At 42.2% G+C, this 22926-nt stretch overlaps 1 protein-coding gene across 1 annotated transcript in view; it reads left to right on the top strand.

Moving 5' to 3' along the window:
* Nucleotides 1-22143, top strand: part of LOC6620427 (ionotropic receptor 40a) — a 57766-nt gene extending 35623 nt beyond the window's left edge. Inside the window, exons 7-8 of the mRNA XM_032720932.1 lie at nt 21689-21918; nt 21976-22143. Of these exons, the coding sequence (XP_032576823.1) occupies nt 21689-21918; nt 21976-22079 (334 nt within the window). The 3' untranslated portion in view covers nt 22080-22143. The remainder of the gene's footprint in view (nt 1-21688; nt 21919-21975) is intronic.
* The last annotated feature ends 783 nt before the right edge of the window (nt 22144-22926 follow it).

Below are 22926 nucleotides of genomic sequence, written 5' to 3'. Positions count from 1 at the left end.
AGGAATCGTCCAAAAGTAACTCCTCCGACGCGAGGGTAGATCTAACCGCAATTAAGACTCCACCTCCCCGTCTGGAGGGACGGTCAAACCTATATATAGTGTACATACCTGGGAAGACTTCGGAGTTAAGTATCTCCGGCATTATTTTATTAATTATGTATAATATATTTTTGTTATATCACTGATTTACTTTAGCTATCCTGATTTTGCTCTTGATGCGAGCAAGCAAGACAAAGTACGATGAGCTTAAGAGATAAGCAAACTTTTAATGCCCCTCTTCGCGGCTGCACGCGGGGTGAGGGGCCCGATGGGCAGAGAATGCAAGCTTATCGCACCTCTTCCACTGTTGTTTGTTGTTGTCCAAATGCGGTCTCTGCAAGGCAGAGTCCAATGTTTAGAATGCGTGCTGTTTTCCACAGCATGCAACGGTAAAAGCAAAATAGATAAGCTTTTTTTCTGCACTAGCGTGACACAACCGATCTCCACGAATGCAGATTTTGCGACTCAGTATGTAATGAATCTCTAGACATAGTATGGTCGCTGTCAGACTTTGAGAGCGAAAGCGAAACCTACATATGTGTCGTGGAGAAAATCGTCTTATGTCGCTTTTAAAGTTTATGAATCATACGGGGGGAGTTCAAAATATTATCATGCCTTTGGTATTATCCGAAACAAAATTAAAAACTCAGCAAACAACGTGAATGCTTCGTTTAGCACGCCGTTGAATTTTAAGGCAATAATTAATCGCCTTGTCTTTACATACGCTGACAAAGGGCTCATCTACCTAATTGAGCAAGATTTGTCGACGTTGAAACGGGGTGATATGGCACTTACCGAATTTTATAATGAGGTCGAGAATGAATTGACTCTGCTTACAAATAAGACTATAATGACGTGCGATAAACCCTTGGCGATGTCACTCAATGAAAAGTATAGGTCTGACGCGTTACGTGTATTTATAACAGGCACAAAGAAGTCATTGAGTGATATCCTATTTTCCATAGGAGTCAAGGATTTACCAGCAGCCCTTGCTTAAGCACAGGAGGTTGACTCATATAACGAGCGTTATCAATTCGCTCTGAACTAATCAAAAAATTTTCAGGACGAAAAAAAAAACTAATAGGGATAGAAGCACTAATGTGCAAGGCAAAAACCCATATATTAACAAGCGCCCAGTTTTGACAGCCAAGCAGGTCAATTACCAGTCCAGGCACCGACTAAGCTGTTTGATACTGACGATATCTATGCGTTTGATATCTATGCAAACCATTTGATAAAACCAACTTAGACAAGCACAAATTTTGAACCAGGGTAACTTACCCCAACTTTAAAATGTTTGGCCAATTCGACAATTTGTTCAGGCTCAAATTGACTATTAACATATAACCCAAAATACCAAATAGTGGCATTGCCAGGTTTACATGACCGAAACATTAAAGAGTGAATCATTTAGCCCAAGCAGAAGATCTAGAGGAGTCAGATGAAAATGATTATGAACAAGGGGCAACAGCAGCTGTTAAGCATATTGACCAAGAACTTACAAATTATGACAATGTGCATGTTTTAGCCACAGGTCCTTGCTACCGTTTATAGTAAGAAAGATACCAGGGAAAACCGACACCGGTTATTCAAAAAACTATATACAGGACTCAAGAACTTAAGTACATAACGCCAGTACAAAAAGACGACTTTCCGGCATACAAAAAAGATGGTGACCGATATTTATAAGAAAGAGGAACAAAAGAAATCGTAGCCATTGAACAGAGCGCACAGGGCAGAGTAAGTAAATGTTAAACATATTCTACATGATTATTTTTTTCCAAAAATGTCGCAGCTGGCAGGCAGTATAGTATTTCAAAAAGCCAAATAGATACGTCATCCGCAAAAACAAGTCCTTGGGAGAACGCCTCTTCCTTCACGAATCGGCGAGACATTACACTTTGATATTTTCTCTACGGTCAGGAGATATTTTTTGACATTTATAGATAAATTCTCAAATTTTGCAGAACCCATAGGTTCTAGAACGATAGCCGACATAGAGCTTTAAATAATACAGTTAATGAACCTCTATCCAAACTCAAAGACAAGATTTTGCAACAATGAGCCCTCTATTAACTCTGAGTCAAACCGGTCACTCTTATCAAGTCAGTTCAATGTTCAAGTGGAAAATTCACCACCCTAACATAGTACCTTAAATAGACAGGTGGAAAGGTTCCACAGCACACTGTTAGAAACAGCACGATGCCTAAAACTAGATAAAGGCATGGTTGATACGGTAAATCCCATACATCAAGCAACCGTGGAATAAAACAAAACAGTACATTCAGTCAATAATAAACAGTCGATCGACGACTGGCGGCTGGCCTCATGAATATGCTTGGTGGAATTTGTGACGCAACCATGCCACGAAAGATGCCTAAAACTAGATAAAGGCATAGTTGATACGGTAAATCTCATACATCAAGCAACCGTAGAATACAACAAAACAGTGCATTCAGTCAATAATAAACAGTCGATCGACGACTGGCGGCTGGCCTCATGAATATGCTTGGTGGAATTTGTGACGCACCACCCGTGTATTGGTGGAGTGCTGTTACTAAAAGAGTGGCGTTGGGTAAACTTGACATCTTCAGGATCATGGCTAGGGGGCAGGAAGGAATAATGCGCAATAGTGACCCTGGACGTAAAGAACGCCTTCAAAACCGCCAGGTGGCACACAGGTGACCTCCAAAGAGTCCCTAAAGTACCTGGGTGTAATGATAGACCACAGACTATCGTTCAAGGATCTCGCGAATTACACCAGCAAGAAGGCAGCAGTCACACCCTCTTCACTGGCTAGACTACTGCCCAACGTCGGTGGCCCTAGATATCCGGCCAGGAAACTGCTGGTGGGGGTAGCAATGGCTTCGCTGCTTTACGCTGCACCAATCTGGAGCATTGCCACTAGCAGGGTTCATACCTGAAAGGAGCGCGCTCGGTACTACGGTCCATGGCCCTCAGGGTTATTAAAGGTTTCAGGACCATATCCGAAGACGCGGCGCTAGCACTGGCAGGCCTGCCGCCAATTGATCTGTAGATCAAGGCTCTCAGCCTAATGCGGGGTGGCGCTTGTACTACCATCTAACCCAGTTCCTCACGGACCACGGTTGCTTTTGGGCCTATCTACTCTGGTTCCGCCACGTAGAGTCAGCCCACAGAATCAGCTGAACATGTGCTAATGCACTGCTCCAGGTTTACGGAGGAGAGGTAGCAGATAAACCCGGTACCCCGGTACCCCGTTCAGCCCTAGTGGCCTGTTCTCGGCTATGTTGGCGAACAGCGAGGCATGGGAGCTGGGTCACAGACTAATCATTAATATGATGAAGCGAGTCCGATCAGACGGATGGCCAACAATGTGGGTGGCTAAGCCCAAACAGTCGTCCCGTGTGGTGGCGGGCGAAGAATACTACCTCAGCGTTCCCAGCTTGTTGTAAAAGGCGACTAAAGGGAGGAGCCCTCATTGACTACACTTAAGGATGAAGTGCGACTTGACCTCACATCCTTCTCATCTATGTCATACCCGGTGAGCAAGCAAGGACTGAAGAGCACGCGGAGGTGTTTGCATAATCCCAATAGAGCTTATGAATCCTGCATGCCACCTACGGACGGTAGGTGGTATCTTTAGAAGATTTTAAGTCGAATGAAAAAAAAAAAAAAACAGCAAATCGACATAATTTTTGCAACGCCCCCAAAATTTGCAGAAGAAATCTCAGAAATAATTGACAGAGCACAAGAAATACAATTAAAAAGTATTAATAAATCATTACTAATTTTAAGTGAGTGTCTATGTGTACTGCGACCCATTCTGATCTATTGTACTACCCCTTCATGACTCAAAGATCTCCCTGAAGTCCAATGCCAGTCCAGGGCTACAATTGTTTCCCGTGTGACTACATACATGCCCAGGAGTCTGTTCCTCCTGATGGAAAGCGCCATGCAGTCACATATAATATGTGCGGAGCTCTCCTCCTCCATGCAGCATAAGCGACAGAGTTCACTGCCTGCAATGCCAATCTTATGCAAATGACTACGAAGTCGGCAGTGCCCCGTAAGAAGGCCAGTTAAAATGCGTACGTTGTTCTTCCCGTGTGTCATTAAGGTCTTCCCCTACCCAAGTACATTCGAAGTACTCCCCTTACGTTAATGTTCTCCCCCATAAAATTTAATTATTGTCCACTAGGACAGATTTTAAATAATAAATAAAAAGCTATACAAAAAAAAAAAAAAAAAAATTAAGGTCTTGAATCTTATATGGTTATATTCACGAAGGAGAATCTTAGACTGCCTAAGTCCTGGTAGGTGTTCGTCCTCTTAAGTCCTCGTCCTTAAGTAAGCCCAGTACTCTGTGGTGACCAACACCACAGAATGGTTAAGGCCCAATTAGAGGGTTCTCTGCCCCTTTCCAGAATTCAGCTTGAAAAATGCTTGAAATTTTAACCTGGGACCTACAACCCCCAGCCCACTTCCATCGTCGGTGAGAGATCCGTCTGTATACCACTTTATTGTTTGTGGTTTCATAGGGTGTACTTTCCCCAGGGTTGTCCAACTGTTTTTATTACTGAGATGAGTGCTGAAGTTCTGAGCGAACCTGTGCTCAACTGGCATCTCATCCCTTGGTTGCATCAGCAAAGGGATACCCCTTTTTAGGCTTTCAGCTTACTTACTTGTGAGGTTGCAGTCATTTCCTGCTCCCTCAATTCTTATTAGGGTGGCTTTCCGTTTCATTTCAATGACGATATGAAGCGGCGTTACCTCCATTAGTACTTCCAGGGCTTCAGTGTCAGTTGATCTGCCCGCCCTGTAGGCATGCTGCGTCCGTTGGAGCGGATTCTCTACAAGCAGAGTGCTTCTAATGCTGACATCCACTAGCTTTTCCAACGTTTTTAGCAAAAGCTAAAAAAAAGCATGTCAAGCATGATGGGTAGCACACGGTCTAGTTTGTGCCGTTACCGGGGTATTCCCATCAGTTTGAAGCGTGCTTCCCGGAAAGTGATTTGCCAATTAATAAATCAAGATATGACAGAACTTGCCAGGTCGGGGACACTGTCTTTGTAAAGCAAACCCAACGACTCGGAAATAAACTTAACTTAACTTAACTTATCATCATTACTAACACAAAAGGTTCGTGTCTAACAATACGCACCTGACAAAGTGGATAAAATGAAATTAGTTTTCGCGGTAATAAACTTATGGACAAGTCCAGAATACTGGCACATATCGCAAATAGTGACCCCCAAGTCACTAACAGTGAAATAATAGTGAAACTAAAACATTTTCATTCAAAAATACAAAGTTAATTTACTCGAATTGGGGCTCCGCTGCCCAGCTGCCACGCGATCGCACAAACAACTGTTTGCGAGCTTAAAGCTTTTCTATCCCAGGGTTCAAGTTTTGGCTAGAACCCTGGTGATTTGGTGCACACTTCAGTATGAACTCTTTAAATGAATCCGTTGCGGCTGATGAATCATTGGATACTGCTGTTCTCTCGAGCCCCCAATGTTCTGCCCCGCAGCGCTTTCAAAAAATAAAGCGAAAGTCTCGTGTTTCTCCGGAGACTGAAAGGAAAAAATCCAAATCAAGCATCGGCAAACAAGGGGAAAGCGCTTCGTCTACAGAACCTAGATATGACGGCAACTCAAACCGATTTGGTTTACTTGCGCATCTCACAGCCGACAAACAAGTAGGCAATGAAATTGGCGATCTGTATGACCAGCCCAGTACCAGTCATCAAGCTGCTATTGCTGCCGCTAAGCGGGATGCAGACTCCGCTGGTACCACTAGCTCATTCAACAAGGCGAAGTCCACCAGGTACCTCAAAAGCGTCGCCAGTCAACATGTTCTTCCTGAACATTGCTGCTGCGACAAACAATAAGGAGATCCTGGCGGTAAAGGCACTATGCCATATGAGAGTACTTATTCCGCCTCTCCTCTGGGCTATTGCCCAGTGCCATTGTTGTCAGCAGTTTGGCCACACAGCCAAATACTGCCGTAAGGCCCACATTTGTGTGTGAAATGTGCCGGAGAACACCCAGCCAAGGACTGTACTAGGCCACGCATCGAGCTGTGTGGCGGTCAGCATCCTGCAAACTATAAAGGTTACAGCAAGCTACAAGCGTTCCTGCAGCGATCCAGACCCAGAGTGGAGTGGCTGAAAGAACCGAGGTAAGCGAGCGACCAACTTCACGGGGCTTAGCTGGTGGTAAGGAGATCCCCTCTTCTCGAGGCGGAATATCTTATGCAGATGTGGCTAGAGGGTCGGTTCACCACAAGCAACCACTGAGCCTGACGCACCAACAACAGAAGCAACAGCAACAGCAATGATGGAAGTCCCAGTCGTCAAAGGAGCCGCAGCCGGACAAGGACGTCTAGGGGTACACTTCAGCGCTCGACGGATGCTAGCAGCAGCATTGAAGCCATCCTGCAGACGCTAAATGAAAACATTAATTCTTTGCGCTCGGTTCAAGAGAAGCAGATGGTATTAATGATGATGATGATGAAGCAACAGAAACAACAGTCACAGCAGCAGGGGCAGATTATCAATCTGCTCACTGCTCTCCAAGCGCGTCAAGCGCCATAATGATGCCGCTACGCATCCTAGTGTGGAACGCCGACGGCGTATCCACGAAGTTGCCTTAAGTAGAGTGCTTCGTGCGACGTCACGAAATCGATGTGTTACTGCTCAGCGAGACACACTGCAAGGGGGCAGAGACGCCTAAGCTATTCGGGTTTGTAGCTTACACTGCCAATGTTCCGAGTGGTGGCAACGCCGAAGGCGGGGCAGCTTCTTAATCAAATCTAGCCTTGCCCACTTCCCGCTAACACCAATAGCCACTGCCAAGGTGCAAATTGCGCCGGCGATTATTGAAACGGCACTTGGTCCTATAAGCTTTGGAATGGTCTACTGCCCACCGAGATTTGCATGGACTACGGACGAGTTTAGGGACTTTTTGGAAGAGTTCCAGACGAAGTTCATTGTTGAAGGCGATTGGAACGCGTCCCACTGGCTCTGGGGTGCGGGAAGGAGCAACCAAAGAGGCATTGCATTAGCGAATCTTGTCCTAAATTCGAAGGAACTCGCTAGCAACAGGAGGACCAACAAGATACCCGTACGGCAGTAGAGGCTCACCAGGGTACATCGATTTTGCACTGACAAAGGGTGTGCTGGGCATCCACGCTAACATAAGTGGGGTTGTTGAGCTTAGCTCCGACCACCTGCCTCTGGTAATTACGATGGATGCGGGAGCAATATCCTACCCTAAGATGGACCGGCTTATCACTAGGCGTACTATCCTGGAGGTATTCCAATCGCAACTGGAGTCCACACTGCCCCTCAACACTGCCTTAAACTCTGGACAGGACGTTGATGATGCTATCGAAGTGCTCAACAACAATATCAAGTCAGCAGCTAGATTGGCAACTCGCAGAATATCTCGGCAGCCCGCGGCAGATCGAATCCCAATAGGCAGGGAGATCCTGTTGCTTATAGCTGAGAAGAGGCGCTTACGCACTAGGTGGATGAGGTCTCGTCACAAGCGAAGCGACGCATTCGCTGTGGAAGGCCACGCGCGCAATCAAAAGGCGTTGCACGAGGAAGGCGCCTCTAGTCGATAGCAACGGGACATGGTGTCGGGCCGACTTGGGACAAGCGGAGGTATTCGCTGCGTACCTCACCGAGCGATTTCATCCATTCAAGCTTGCCAGCCTGCAACAGGTTGAAGAAACTCAGGACCAGCTGAACCAAGCGCTTCAGATGGATTTGCCAATCACGCCGTTTGAACCCTGCGAAGTAGCCGAAGTCATTGTGCGCCAGAGTAGCAACAAAGCACCAGGACATGACGTCATCTGCAACGCCACATTAAAGGCCCTGCCCAGACAAGCGATCCTCTACATAACGTTGGTTTTCAGCGCTATTGTGAGGTTGCAATACTTCCCTTATCAGTGGAATCTAGGGATAATCTCCATGATCCACAAACCTGGCAAGCCGGAAAGGGAGCCCGCCTCCTACCGGCCGATCAGTCTCCTCCCTTCAATTTCGAAGGTGTTTGAGAGACTGATTGCTGTCCGGATTGTAAGGATTATGGAAGCCCAGGTGATAACCCCTGAGCACCAGTTCGTGCTGGCCACTGTACTGTCGAGCAGCTCCATCGAGTCGTCTTTAACTGAAAATCAAGCAGACGCTGCCTGCTCCATATTTTCGGTTGCTAAAATCGTACCTGGAATTAAGGCGGATCGCTGTGCGCTGTCATTCAGCAATTTCCACCGAGCACAACGTGGCAGCTGGTGTTCCACAAGGTAGTGTCCTCGGCTCCCTGCTCTACTGCCTGTATAGCCACGACATGCCGCAGCCGGATGTAAGCCTTTACGGGAAATCAATGTTGGCCACATTTGCCGATGACGTGTACGTCACCTACAGGTCCCGATGCGAGCACGACGCAGCCGATGGTATCCAGGACTTGCATACCGGTTCTCGGAATGGGCAAGACGTTGGAACATTGGCATCAATAGCAGTAAATCCAACAACGCCTGCTTTACTTTAAGAACGCCACCGCCCGTCTACATCGAGGAAGCCCCCGTACCACAGCCGAACGCAGCAAAGTACCTTGAAGTGCTTCTGGATCGCAGACTCACATTTTCCAAGCATGTGACCGACCGACAATTTTCAAACAGATCTCAACACCAAACTGGAAGTATGGGTGCCAAATCTGGGGCTTGGCATGCGACAGCCAAATCAAAAGGATCCAGGCTATTCAAAATAAGATAGCAAGACTTATCACCGGCTGCGAGTGGCTTGTTCGAAACACCACCCTGCACAGAGACCTGAAACTCGCAACGGTATTTGACGAAATAAACCAGCACTCGAGCAGATACCATGACAGGCTGGAGCGCCACAGAAATCGGCTGGCCAGCGCTCTAAACAGATCCCGCCCACCAAGGAGGTTCAATAGAAGGCAACCGAGGGATCTCATTTGACAAGGGTCAGCAGAAGCTGACGCTTATCTTAAATCCTATTTATATGTGATTGTTATATAATTGTAGTAAAATTGATGTAAATTTGAAAAAGCGAACTATAGTTAGCTGGCGATCCCAAATGGGCTGAATTAATAGATAAAAAGGACAAAAAGGGGCTCCCAGACTTCCCCGTATGTCTTAATAAATTACTTAAAAAAAAAAAAAAACTTACCCGACGCTACAAAGAAGAAAAAATTGAAGCAGGCGGTGGGACAAGTGCCTTTATAAAGGGGAGGATAAGGAAGGAAGATAATTTACGTTAGTATTATTATTTCTTTGTTTAAGTTCGTCATATATATTTTATTAGTGTCAATTGGCCAAATGTTTATTTACCTAAAAACTTATTAAATTTATACAAGTACTCCAAACTTTTAGTACAATATAGGAAATCGTTAACTCCTTAGGTAGGTACAGCCTAAGAGTGAATCTTAAACGATCGTCTCTAATGAATTCAAAAACTTTAAATTCACGCAACAGGAACCTTTCGACTCAAAAATTAAGCAGCAAAACAGCAATAGACATTACAATTAAAAAGCACAGCTTACAGAACAATAACTCCGAATAAAAAACAAAAACCCATTAGTGTTATTGATGGCCTTCTATCATAATAAAAAACAAATTTCATCAACGAGTGTTGTTGAGTGTTATATATTATCACTATTATTAACTTGCAGTTAAACTTTTTTTTTTATTCTATAATAATTTAAGCAAAGCGTTAAAGAAAGCTCTTAAATCTTACTGGCATAAACTGGAGAGAAAAAGTCGACAATTCAATCACCAAAATACATTGAACACCCCGTCACCAACTACTCTATCCAACGTGCGCATTGTGGTGCCACTACAAGACCGTATAATTTAAAAGGACTGAGAACAGCCTTCATCTTAGTAAGGGAGAAGTTAACTGGAGTCACTTAAATATTGGTTATGCCTGCCTTAATGTAAGAGTATCGGAGCTTTCGAGAGAAGAGCTATGCTTTACTAAAGAACGTCGGGTAATCTTAAGAGATCTAATTTGTAATCATCAGTCGATATTTGGAGATAAGAAGCGTCGGTCATCGCCACGCACAAACAAATGGATTTTCCACATCTAGAGCAGATCGCATAAATTTTATTATAATTTGCATACTCACACAAATAAATTTTATATATTCTTCTTAAGGATCAATAGCCGAGTCGATCTGGCAATGGCCTTGGCCATCTGAACTATCTTGATCTCAGCAACTATAAAAGCTATTAAGTTGAGATTAAGCATTCTAGAGACAAAGACGCAGCGCAACTTTGTTGACCCATGTTGACACGCCCACTCTAACGCCCGCAAAGGGCACAAAACTGCTACGATCACACTTTTAAAAAATTGATTTAATTAAATATTTAATTTTCATTAAATTAAAAGATTTAATTAAAGTCACCAGCACACAATCCCAAATACTTCAGGGCGGCCAGGGTAAGGGGCAGGGTGCCAGTGTCTGGAATATAGGAAATCGTTAACTCCTTAGGTAGGTACAGCCTAAGAGTGAATCTTAAACGATCGTCTCTAATGAATTCAAAAACTTTAAATTCACGCAACAGGAACCTTTCGACTCAAAAATTAAGCAGCAAAACAGCAATAGACATTACAATTAAAAAGCACAGCTTACAGAACAATAACTCCGAATAAAAAACAAAAACCCATTAGTGTTATTGATGGCCTTCTATCATAATAAAAAACAAATTTCATCAACGAGTGTTGTTGAGTGTTATATATTATCACTATTATTAACTTGCAGTTAAACTTTTTTTTTTATTCTATAATAATTTAAGCAAAGCGTTAAAGAAAGCTCTTAAATCTTACTGGCATAAACTGGAGAGAAAAAGTCGACAATTCAATCACCAAAATACATTGAGCACCCCGTCACCAACTACTCTATCCAACGTGCGCATTGTGGTGCCACTACAAGACCGTATAATTTAAAAGGACTGAGAACAGCCTTCATCTTAGTAAGGGAGAAGTTAACTGGAGTCACTTAAATATTGGTTATGCCTGCCTTAATGTAAGAGTATCGGAGCTTTCGAGAGAAGAGCTATGCTTTACTAAAGAACGTCGGGTAATCTTAAGAGATCTAATTTGTAATCATCAGTCGATATTTGGAGATAAGAAGCGTCGGTCATCGCCACGCACAAACAAATGGATTTTCCACATCTAGAGCAGATCGCATAAATTTTATTATAATTTGCATACTCACACAAATAAATTTTATATATTCTTCTTAAGGATCAATAGCCGAGTCGATCTGGCAATGGCCTTGGCCATCTGAACTATCTTGATCTCAGCAACTATAAAAGCTATTAAGTTGAGATTAAGCATTCTAGAGACAAAGACGCAGCGCAACTTTGTTGACCCATGTTGACACGCCCACTCTAACGCCCGCAAAGGGCACAAAACTGCTACGATCACACTTTTAAAAAATTGATTTAATTAAATATTTAATTTTCATTAAATTAAAAGATTTAATTAAAGTCACCAGCACACAATCCCAAATACTTCAGGGCGGCCAGGGTAAGGGGCAGGGTGACAGTGTCTGTGGACTGGTCCATATATCGCAGGACTATGATATAAGTTCCTCTGAACCAGGCCAGCAGAACATGATACCGGCCCACTAGCAGCAATCGCAGGCATTATTAAAAGCACATTGAAAGTCAGCAAGCCGCAGGATGTATGTGTCAAGAAGTACGGTACGAAGAAAGTCTTCGAATTATGAAACAGGTGGCAGAGGTCCACGATGGCAGACCACGGTAGGTGCAGGGGCCAACACCAATTAAGTCGTTGGTCTGACGTTAACCAGGCGAACCCGACACTGCTTGAACAGGCGAACCCTATCCCAGCGTAACTCAGTGTGACAGGAATGTGGCGAAGACATTCGAATAACAACATTTTTTTTTTGTTTTGCACTATGCTGCTACTTTTTTGTTGACAGCGAAAATTTCTCTCTCACCGCTGCATCGGGGGGATACGGTAGAACGAATGATGGCAATTCGGCTCGTAGAGCATCTTATGCACCAGAGGAGGTAACTGGTATTGATCTCAAAATATAAAACTTAAGAATTATTCTTATATGTTTATCGTGTCAATTGCCCATAAACGTGATAACATTTCAAAGCTCCTGCTATAACACGGGAGAAATTATTATAGATAAATATCCTTGGGTACCTAAGACCGCAAGGGTATATAAAAGTCCTCGTGCACGCTAGTGATATTATAGAAAATACAATACATCCAGTGGGATATATTCAAGTGATATTCAAGTGATATTATAGAAAAGACAATACTTCCAGTGGGATATTTTAGTGAAGAGGGTGCTGAGGCCATGATGAGGCCATCATGCGAGGAAAAAAGTCGGTGTAACAATTTAAAGGACGTATTTAACAGATCTTTGGATACATCAGATCCGATCATATCATCGGCCAACATAGCCAACTGTATTAAATTAAATGTATAAATGTAGTAACACAATACAAAAAACAGAAACTAAATATCTTTCTCCGTTTTGAAGTTCTTAATTTTGTCCACAATAAGTTACCAATCAGCCTTTAGTGCATCCCTGGCGTAAAACTGAGACCGTAAAAACCTAAAAACGGAATGCACTTATGTGTGTAAAAACAATAAGCGAGAACGTATATATGTGTGCGTTCTTGTGATAGAAAACGATTATCGGGCCGAAATCAATTTTGATCTAAGAAACGAATTTACATATTTAGAGGTTTGGCCAAATTCGATGCATTATGATCTTATAAAATATTATTTCAAAATGGATGCCCTGGCTATTATTTTATTAAAGACATTTTTTAAGGACAAATAGTTTCTTTTGAAACACTTTTAATGTTTTCGAGTTTTTATATCCCTGACGACAAAATCTTACAGCAATCTTACAGCACTAAAATCAATTCCATCATTATTGCAAATGCTTGCTTGGTGTATTTGGTTATGCAGCCCGCAGCCTGCAGTAGCTCATCATAAATTTGAGTTATTTTATCTTATCACCCTTATACATTGCTCTGGGAAGCAATAGATTTTGCATTCCCCTTTGTGATATGTTCTTCTCTCTAAATAGAGAGCGAGCACAACTGTTTAAATCATTATTTTGTGAAACTTGCTCATTTGCCTTCTGCATAGCAAAGTCAGTTACAAATTAAGTGTTGATCATCACTGCAGTGATGCACTTTAACTCTTAATCGGTTCGGTACGGGCACTGCGCCGCTCTTATTATACATTACAGCCCTGTGTGGCAAAATATATATTGAAATAAAACTGAAATATTAATTGAAACATTAACTTAACTGTGCTTATAAATTGCCACGCCACTTCTCCAAGTCAATAAAAAAGCTCATTGCCTTAACATTTGGTGACCCGGACGTGATCGGGAACATTTCTTTATCGTGAACTAAAAACAGTTTTACTAATTTCCGTGCACTATTGTGTGTGGATATACTTTTCGCCCTAGCTACTTTTCGTTTATCGCAGCATTTTCGCATACCGGCAGTTGCACCCGTTTTGCTTGCTCTCGTTTCGTTTTCGGTTTCATTGCTTACGCACATAAGCATTCACGCGTAGCGGCAGTTTAACCCGTCTCGCTCGCCCTCGTTGTCGGTTTCTTCTTTGCCTACCGCCAAATTCGTTTCGTTTTGACTCTGCACAAAGAATTGACTTTGTGCATAAACACACACATCATTGCTATTGTACGTGCAGTTTGGTTGCCGGTGCAAACACAGTGATTGTAAAACTGTTTAACATTGTGAGTTCATTTAACATTGCAGTTTGCCAGCTGACAGAACAACATTTTTAAAGCGCAAGGAAAATTCCACATTTGTCGACGCTAAAAAAATTGCTGCAGGTTTAACCACCGAATCGGTCACTTGCCTTAATGATGATGGTCTGCATTTAAAGCTGGACTTAATAAGCCAAATAGAGGCTTCGTTCAACTTGGCTCACGATTCCCTGGAGTAACTGGATCTCAGTCAAATGGGAAGCGAATTGGTCACGCAATTCATTTCAAAGACATTGTCTTTGAAATGTGGTATGTCGTACAAACGAAACTCAGTAGACGCTAAGTGCAAGAGATTGATTGTTCAACTATGCGTGAAGATCCAGGAACTAAGTGGCCTTCTGGATCTCTATTTCGACGATCAAATGTGCCTGAATCTACCAACGTTTAGTGGAAATTATACTGAATACAAAGATTTTATGTCGATGTTTTCCACTGTTATCGATAAAAACCCAATACTGGTTGACATGGAGAAGCTTTAACACCTCAAGTCTTGCATAAAAGGTCCCGCATTGGATGCAGTTGGTGCTTTAAAGGTTGCAGATGCAAATTACCCGGCTGCCCTGGAGTTGTCGGATAAGCGCTACAACAATAAGCGGCCTCTTCTGTAAAGCTGCGTGAAATGTCCGATCAAATTACTTTACGTTTACGGGCACTTCACAAAATGGGCACCCCTAAGAAAATATCCGAGTTTATTCTCGTTTATTGTCTTCTCCAAAAGGTCGACCGTGAAACACAGCTATTATGGGAGGATGCTGCTCCCACTGAAATGCTTACCGTCTGTCGTGAATTTGTTAAGTTTTTGGAGACAAGAAGCCAGAAATTTGAAAACATCGAACGTACCAATGTTGCGACAGTTTTCTGAAATGTGGGCAATCAAAAATTATGTGGTCACAGCATTGCAGACCCCTGTCACAATACAGAAAACGGTCGCCTCAAGATCGCTTACAGGAGGCAAAAAGGTTGGCTTTATGCCAAATCTGCCTTAAAGGTGGACATCACCTACGAAATTGTAATGCCGATCGCTGTCGTATTTGTGGAAGTAAGCACAAGAATTTTCTACATTTTGGCTCAAGGCCTTCGTCATCTCGCTCCCAGCCTGCTCATTCTCAGCTAGCTTATGATGCTCATTCCAACGGATTGCAAGTAGTGGCACAGGAATCATCACTTGGTCAATCTTCTTCCTTAGTGGCTCAAAATCTCGGAGCAGACTTTGCGTAGTTGGCCACTGCCGTCATCAATATTAAAAAAAAATCAGGATCTTGGGTTCCTTGTCGCGACTTGCTTGACTCCTGCTCGCAACTACACATAATCACCTCTCGTCTGGCACACACTTTGCAATTGCCCAAGTACAAGTCTGCAGCTACAGTTTCTGGAATTGGTGAAGCCACATTTAGCTCAGATGAAGACATCGTTGCCAACATCGCAGCTTTGGTAGCTCCTACTCTCACGGACAAGCAGCACACATTAACTGTAAATTCTGAAGGAAAATAGGAGGAAGGAATACTGGAAAATATCAGCTAATCTTCGCTTGTCCGATCCCCAATTCTTCAGGCCCCAAAAAATTGAATTGCTGTTAGACGCTAGTGTTTTCTTTGACTTCCCATTCTCCAAAATACTCGTTTCGGATGGATTGTCACTGGTGCTGGCTCCAACCCTAACAAGGCTTCATCATTGACCGTTCAATCAAATGTGTCTCAAATGCCTGATGAGGACATCCGTCTGGAGCAACTGGTGTGCAAATTTTAAGATACAGAAACCATTGCTGAATCTGCCTCTAAGCGCACAAAGAAAGAACTCGACTGCGAGGCCCACTTCAAGTCTACATTTTCTAGGCTTCCATCTGGAGATTATTCAGTTATACTTCCTGCAAAGCGCAGCCCGGAAGTGTTGGGAGAGTCCTATCGACAAGCCTATCGCCGTTCTTTAAATCTGGAAATCTGGATCTAGTCTTGCTCCAAAGGTTCTCCCTAATCTAAGAAGAAGGCCCTCATTCGTTCCATGCCGATGGCACATCTTACCGAGGACTATTAAGCCCTGCTCAACAGTCGACAAGTAAAATCATCGAGCTCAATTGCAGCCCGCGCACCCATCATTGACAACTCTGGACTTATGAGAGTTGGTAGCAGACTGAAGCACTCATTGTTGGACTATCACGCAGAGCATCCATTAATATTGCCACGTCAGCACCCAGTCACTCGTGCCATTACACTCGACTATTATCGTCGCAATCTGTATTCTGGACCTTGCACACTACTCGCTTCCATTCGACTGCAGTTCTGGCCCATTGGCGGTCGCAAGACAACTGCAAGTTGATGGTTACATTATGGGTGATCTTCCTGAGGACCGCGTAACAACTTAACATTCCTTCAAGGTCATTGAGGTCTGCACTTTTGGGGCCTATTTTATTACAAAAATTCTGTTCGGAACAAAGCACCCATCAATTGCTAAACCTACATCTTTATCTGCTTTTCTACAAGGCTGTTCACCTTGAGCTGGTTCAGGATCTCTCCACTTCTGCATTTCTTAATGCATTGCGTCGATTTATACTGACTCGTGGAAAGCCTGCACGCATATGGTCGAACAACGCCAGCCATTTTTTTAATGTTTGAATTTTTAAAACATAATTTTTTTGTTGCTATTTTTAAAGTGGATGCTGTGTGTGTCGTGGTTCTTAGGCGTGGCGCGTTGTTACCGATCGAAATCTTATTGAACAATGAACATACTCTTTATTAATAGTGGCGGCAGGCTCATTTCTCACTAAAATGATATAATGAGATATACATAGTCGGTGGATTATTTTTGGCATCATATTATCGTTTTGCTTTGGCTCGGTTTGTTCGTGTTGCTGCATCTTGTCGAAGTTGTTGCAACTCATCGTCATTTAGTGCTGTATCGTCGTTATCGTCTTGTAATGCATGAACACGCTTGTCTTGCAAGATGTCCCGCGGTGTGTGAACTGTATCAAAGTTTGTATACCCGTTACTCGTAGATTAAAAGGGTATAAGATATTCGCTGAAAAGTATGTAACAGGTAAAATAAAGATTTTCCCATCAAATAAAGTATATATTTCTGATCACGATCAATAACCGAGTCGTTCTGGCAATATCCGTTTTTCCGACTGTCCATATGAACGTCGAGATCTCAGGAACTATAAAAGCTAGAACGTTGAGATTCAGTAGCAATTTCATTCTCCGAAGAATTCTGTACGCTGGAATAGCGTAACTATCTGATTGCTTTCTTAAGGCTGTGGCTAGCACTTACAAGCCAAAGTGCACAAAGTTTGCAAAAAGTATTGCAGCCTACGGCGATGAATAACCTATATAAATTATCACGGGCGTTCTGCCATTTCTCTACTACATTGTAAGGTCAAAAATTTACATGATATTTAAGTTTCAAAGAAATTTTGTACCAGACCTCCCTTGAAAAAGTCTAAACACCGAAGATAGAAACGACTCAAATCTTTTTAGTACAAAGTTATTATCTGTATAATTGACTTAAAATACATTTACATGTCCGTTATAAAAATAATTGGCTCTAGACCACTTTAGCCGACAAGACTGCCTTCCCAGTCATTTGTGAGACGCTCTACTTTTGAATTGAAGGTGATGCCTTTTCTGCTGTGTAATGGTACCAGCACTATGTATCTATAGCTGATGCACAAAGTGGATCCAACGCATATTAGAAATGGAAACTGTTTACTTAGACGACCTTCTGTTAGTAACTTCCAAGTGCGAGAGTCAGCTTGACGTTCTTATGGCGATGGCCGTTCACATCAAACGGGCAGGATTGACAATCAATTTCACATTAAAGAAATCACCGAATTTCTTGTTTAGTCATTTGATACCGTGAATTAGTTTCTTCTCTTTTAATCGATAAATTAGTATAAAACGTACACAGATTCAGAATGACACCTGAACCCTACCATTTGTAATCTTTAGATGGAAATATTTATCCTATTTTTGTTACCTTAAGATAACTTTCTATATCAGAGTTCTTTATATACCAAGAAGCACCAGTGATTTTGCACAGGGCTTTCGAGTGTAGTATTAGTAATTTTTTCAGGTATGTTTGGCAGCAATACTGTTCACTTGGATACCATAAAATACAGTTTTTCAATCTTGGACTTGAATTCTTGTTGAACCAAGTTGACATTTCTTCCAAAAGTTATTCTTTTGTCTAGAATGACACCAAGGTATTTTTATTGGGTCTTATGCTCTAAAACTGTTCCATTAAGTGAGGCACCAGATCAGATTTTTATCCGATTCGCGAATGTAACATTTACACATTTGTCTGCATTAATGCCGATTTAACAATTTGCTGCACAGTTCTGAAATGCGTTTAGGTACTGCTGTAGTTGTTGTTAGATTAATCCAGCTGCTTCTTGTTAAGACTGCATTTGGTAATTGCTAGATGGGTGGGCATACTTGCGGTGAAAACGGAATACAATTTTGGTCCCAGAACAATTCCTTAATTCGTATTTTTTGGCTTAGCGGTGTTGCTAGGGCGTTGATTGAGGTTGAATTAAAAGGTCTTTGTCCTGCTTGTAGCTTCATTAATTGTTTGATCCTCATTGGCAGACTTTGTCACTTGAGGCATGATCACCACCACAATTGATGCACAATAAATTATTACTAATTCACAATAGAGAACTAGTGGCGTGGGATCCAGCACATTTACCACGGATGGGATTTTGAAGGCAATAATTCTTGGAGTGCCCAAACATGCTGCATCTCAGGACATTGTAACACCTCTTTATTGCGGCGCGCGCTACAGTCCCGAGAGGGGGTATGTTAACTCGCGCACGTTCTGCAGTGACTGCAGAGTATTGAAATGTCGGCTCAGCGAATCTTCAGTGTGATATTGCCCCATTTGCCATATCTTGGAGGAAGTACATCTTGGAGGAATATTGTTTTAAGTATCCGTTCAAAACTGATTTTAGACAGTTTCAATGTTCTCCGCCATTTTGAACCAAGTCAAATTTTTTCCTAACACCACCACCATATAATTCGATTACCTAGTTAATAAAAATTCTTATTATCACAACAGTTTTAACTGTTCTACACTGTTAAATAATTATTTTCTCACTCTGCTTTTTTAAAAGGTTGTTATATGGGTATGGGTAGATTAAAATTATGACCGGCCGGTTCGGCGGCTTTGGGGCGTTAGAGTGGGCGTGGCAAAGAGTTTGTTGGCAAGTCCATAGATTTTTACAGAACTAATAAAATCATGTAAAAATATCGAAAAAGTTAGAAGACTAATAACTAATTCAAAAATATGGACGTGACAATTTTGGGCGGTTTTAGGGCGTTAGATTGGGCGTGTCAAAAAGTTTTTTGGAAAATCGAGAGAACTTTACAAGAATAAGAAAATTATGGAAAAATATCGAAAATTGGCTCAAATGTGTGGGCGTTGAAGTTTTGTGCGGTTTGTGGACGTGACTACATGGGTCAACCAACTTGCGCTTCGTCTATAGCTAAGTGTAGAACTAAGGAGTTCTATTTCTTTTTCTCCTTTCTCCTTTTTTAGGGCCGTCAATGGCCGGCTGTCATGTGCTACAGTACCTAAGCTTAAATCAACATATTCTGTGTTTTCTTGCTATTCTGTTCTGAGCAACAGCACAGCTCTTTTCTTTATCGCACAGATTACATTTCTTGTTCACATCCGTATGTCCTTCCTTATCTCCCGATCTACTCCCTTACTATTCCTATCCAAATATCTGTTCGCCTTTAACAAATCATTGGTTTGAGGTAACCAGCCGTCATGCCGGCCCCTTGCATCTAAGATCATGGTATTTATTTGTTTTTTTTTTTTATTTTTATTTATCCTTTATTAAGGCATACGGGGTAGTTAAAATACCCCTTTGTCACCTTGGTTTATATTAATTCAGTCCTTGCAGGCGCGGCGGCTAATAAGAGTTAGCTTTACAAAACAATAATACAAATATAACAATTAACATTATAACAGTTATGAGATCATCATCATCTCCTGGTTGTCGTCAAGGGGGACCGTATGGTGAGGTCCTTGGGCTGTCTCCTGTGGAGCCTTCTTGGTGGGCGAGCTCTGGACAGTGCCTTGGCTAGGCGATTTCTGTGGCTCTCTAGCCAGTCGTGGTACAGGCTAGAGTGCATGTTTATTGCCTCAAAGACAGTGGCTAGCTTGAGGTCTTTGTGCAGGGTTGTGTTCCTTACGTACCATTCGCAGCCGGTAATTGTCCTGGCGATTTTGTTTTGGGCAGTCTGAATGCAGCGAATTTGGCTGTCGCAAGCCAAACCGCAAATCTGACAACCATACTTCCATATTGGCGCTATAATTTGCTTGTCATTTAGATTCCTTGAATCTTCTAAACGGAAGCATCGACCTCTCCCCATTGTTACTTGTCAGCTTGGTCCCTTCAAAAGATATATTAGTGTTAATGGTGTTGGTCCAAGCCCAACGCAATCCTGGACCCAACGCAATGCAATATGGTGTCAGCCTCCTACTTTAGGGCAAGCCACAATAATTCCACCTGTAGGTATTATACCCCTCAATCCTGAGCTACTTCTTGGTCTGGCTCCTATCATCCGCCGGCCGCTTTTGGCCATTGTTTATATGGTCTATATATGGACCTGGCTTATGCCGTCGGCCACACCTACAACGATGTCAACTCGGTACCCAATGTGAATGTAGAGAATTTTGACTGTATCCTATCCGTTATTCTTAGGATCTTCATCATCCTATTTCACACTGGACAGCTCTAGACTGCGAATACACTTTTTCTGATTAATATAAATGTTCAATAAAAGGATCCATTATCCATTGTGATGAACTATGTAGTTCGTGCGGCTAGTTGAAATTTACATAACGTAATCGCCCGGTGTCCAGTAAGTACACTTTGTAGTTTGTACTTTTAATGGACTTTATTCTTCCTCGTGGTTCTTGGAATGATTTGTCCGATCCCGGCTTACTGACGGTACTGCCGCTGCCAGTTGGTATTGGTCCCGAGGAGGTGGAATGTTGGGCTTAGAACTAAGCGTCTCACATTTACCGCGTTCTGCTTTCAATGCAACCTGTATTTCAAATCGGTGACTTCGTCCCAAACGTCTCGTCGCAGAGACCCTGCCTCTTACTGACTTTCGTAGGCGTATCTCCCTTGTTATTTACATGCCTTACGTTGTGGGTCATCATTCCACATTGAGCATTTGTGGGGAGTATGATGGTTTTAAGCATATCTTATGTTCGCTCGATATTTAAACAGCTCCGCAGGGAAGCCAGATTGTAAGCTGATTTTTCCAAAAATTTAAATGCCAAGCAGAACATATGAATTCCAAGCCAATCCAAAACTATTAACTACATTTATCCATCATTTTCACTGTACCTTGCAAGATAGCTGAATGACCTCAATAACCTTCAGCCATTTTATCACACGGTCGTGAACAATTAGAATGCTCGTTAATCTTTACCACAAATAACACATATTTTCATGGTAAAGAGATGTGTTTTCATGCTAAAACAGTAATAAATAAGTGGAATAGGGTTAAAGTATACTTTAAATAAATGTGTTAAAAATGCTTTTTTTATCTTCTGCGACAAACACCTTTTTGAATACCAAAAACACATATTGTAAACAGTAAATAAAATTAGAGTGCTTGTACCAACTGACAAGCGATCTAAACATACAGCAATTATTCCACTACATTATACATTATAGTTAAGTTATTTTTACACATAAGTTTGGATACGAAAACGCCATACTGTATAGAACCGCGGGGAAATTATATTTAATTATATAGTTAATATTAGTCCATAAAATTATTGTTTAAAAAAAAGCAGGTGATTAACAAATTTCACCATTTTTGTAGCTTGATGCAGTTGTTTGAGAGCGGAATCCTAGATAAGATGACCGCTGCCGAATACGCGAAGCAGTACCGGGAATTAGAAGCCACGAGAATATACAAGGGCAGCGTGCAGGCGAAGAACAGTGAGGCTTACAGTCGAACCGAAAGCTATGACAGCACTGTTATAAGTCCGCTTAATCTACGAATGCTGCAGGGTGCTTTTATCGCTCTCGGAGTTGGTGCATTGGCTGCAGGTACTGATCCATATTATTAAATGATTCCAAAACTCTATAGGTATATCTTCTGTGTAGGTTTAATTTTGCTACTAGAGATAGTATTTATTAAACTGGATCAAGCGCGATTGTGGATGCTATGCTCACAACTGCAATGGATTAGGCATGATAGGGGAGTGTAAGTCAATGCATTTAATTAGCATAAGCCGCTTTAAATAATAAATGTGGAAACCTACAATTCGAGAGACAAATACAGCTATTGAAAGAGTTTTTATTTTTCTCTTGATACAAAACAATAGTCGAGCTTCCCGACTATCAGATGCCTGTCACTCAGCTAGTCGAAATGCGAAGGCAAAATTTTATAATTTTCTGTAATATCTATCGATATTGGGGAATAAATAAGAAGCAAAGCCAGTTTTAGAAGATTGCCTACTCAAACGTTAAAAACCAGAAATCGTTCCTAGCCAACCGTAGAATGGTGCTTAGAGCGTCCATTATTTGTGTTGAAAACTGTTTTTTAATGCTGGTTTCCGAGTATTAAACAACCGAAACACCAGTCATGCGACCTAATTTTTGTGCAAAGCGTAGGGAAACAACGTTCTTAAAGATATTAGCTACGAAAATAGGTTATTAGCAACGAAAGCCTATGCAAAGTACAACTGGAGCAACACCAATTGAAGCTGCAGGAGTGCTCGCTTATGGGCTACAATTGAGAACTGTGCATAATCGTTTGTTTATCGTTTCGTTTATGGTATTCATACGCCAGGCTCGTAGCGACCGAAATCTTTAGCACATTGACGAATAGTGAATTATAGCAGCTGCCGTAAGTGTTCGCAAACGGCGTGCTTGACACATCGCTTATAATGGTTTTAATTTAGCGAAAGGGTCATTTAGAAACGTAAACCAAACGTCTTAAGTGGAATTCGACCACGATCAGACACACGCAGAGTCCATACCGAGACCTAACCTTAATTGCATTCGTTCTGTGCGTTCATGCCTGTGGGAAAAAGAAGATCACCTCAACAACAG

Source organism: Drosophila sechellia, chromosome 2L, assembly GCF_004382195.2.
Source record: "Drosophila sechellia strain sech25 chromosome 2L, ASM438219v1, whole genome shotgun sequence".
Taxonomy (NCBI): Eukaryota; Metazoa; Arthropoda; class Insecta; order Diptera; family Drosophilidae; genus Drosophila; species Drosophila sechellia.
Note: the sequence above shows the minus strand (reverse complement) of the source record. Positions and strands in the feature narration are given on the sequence as shown.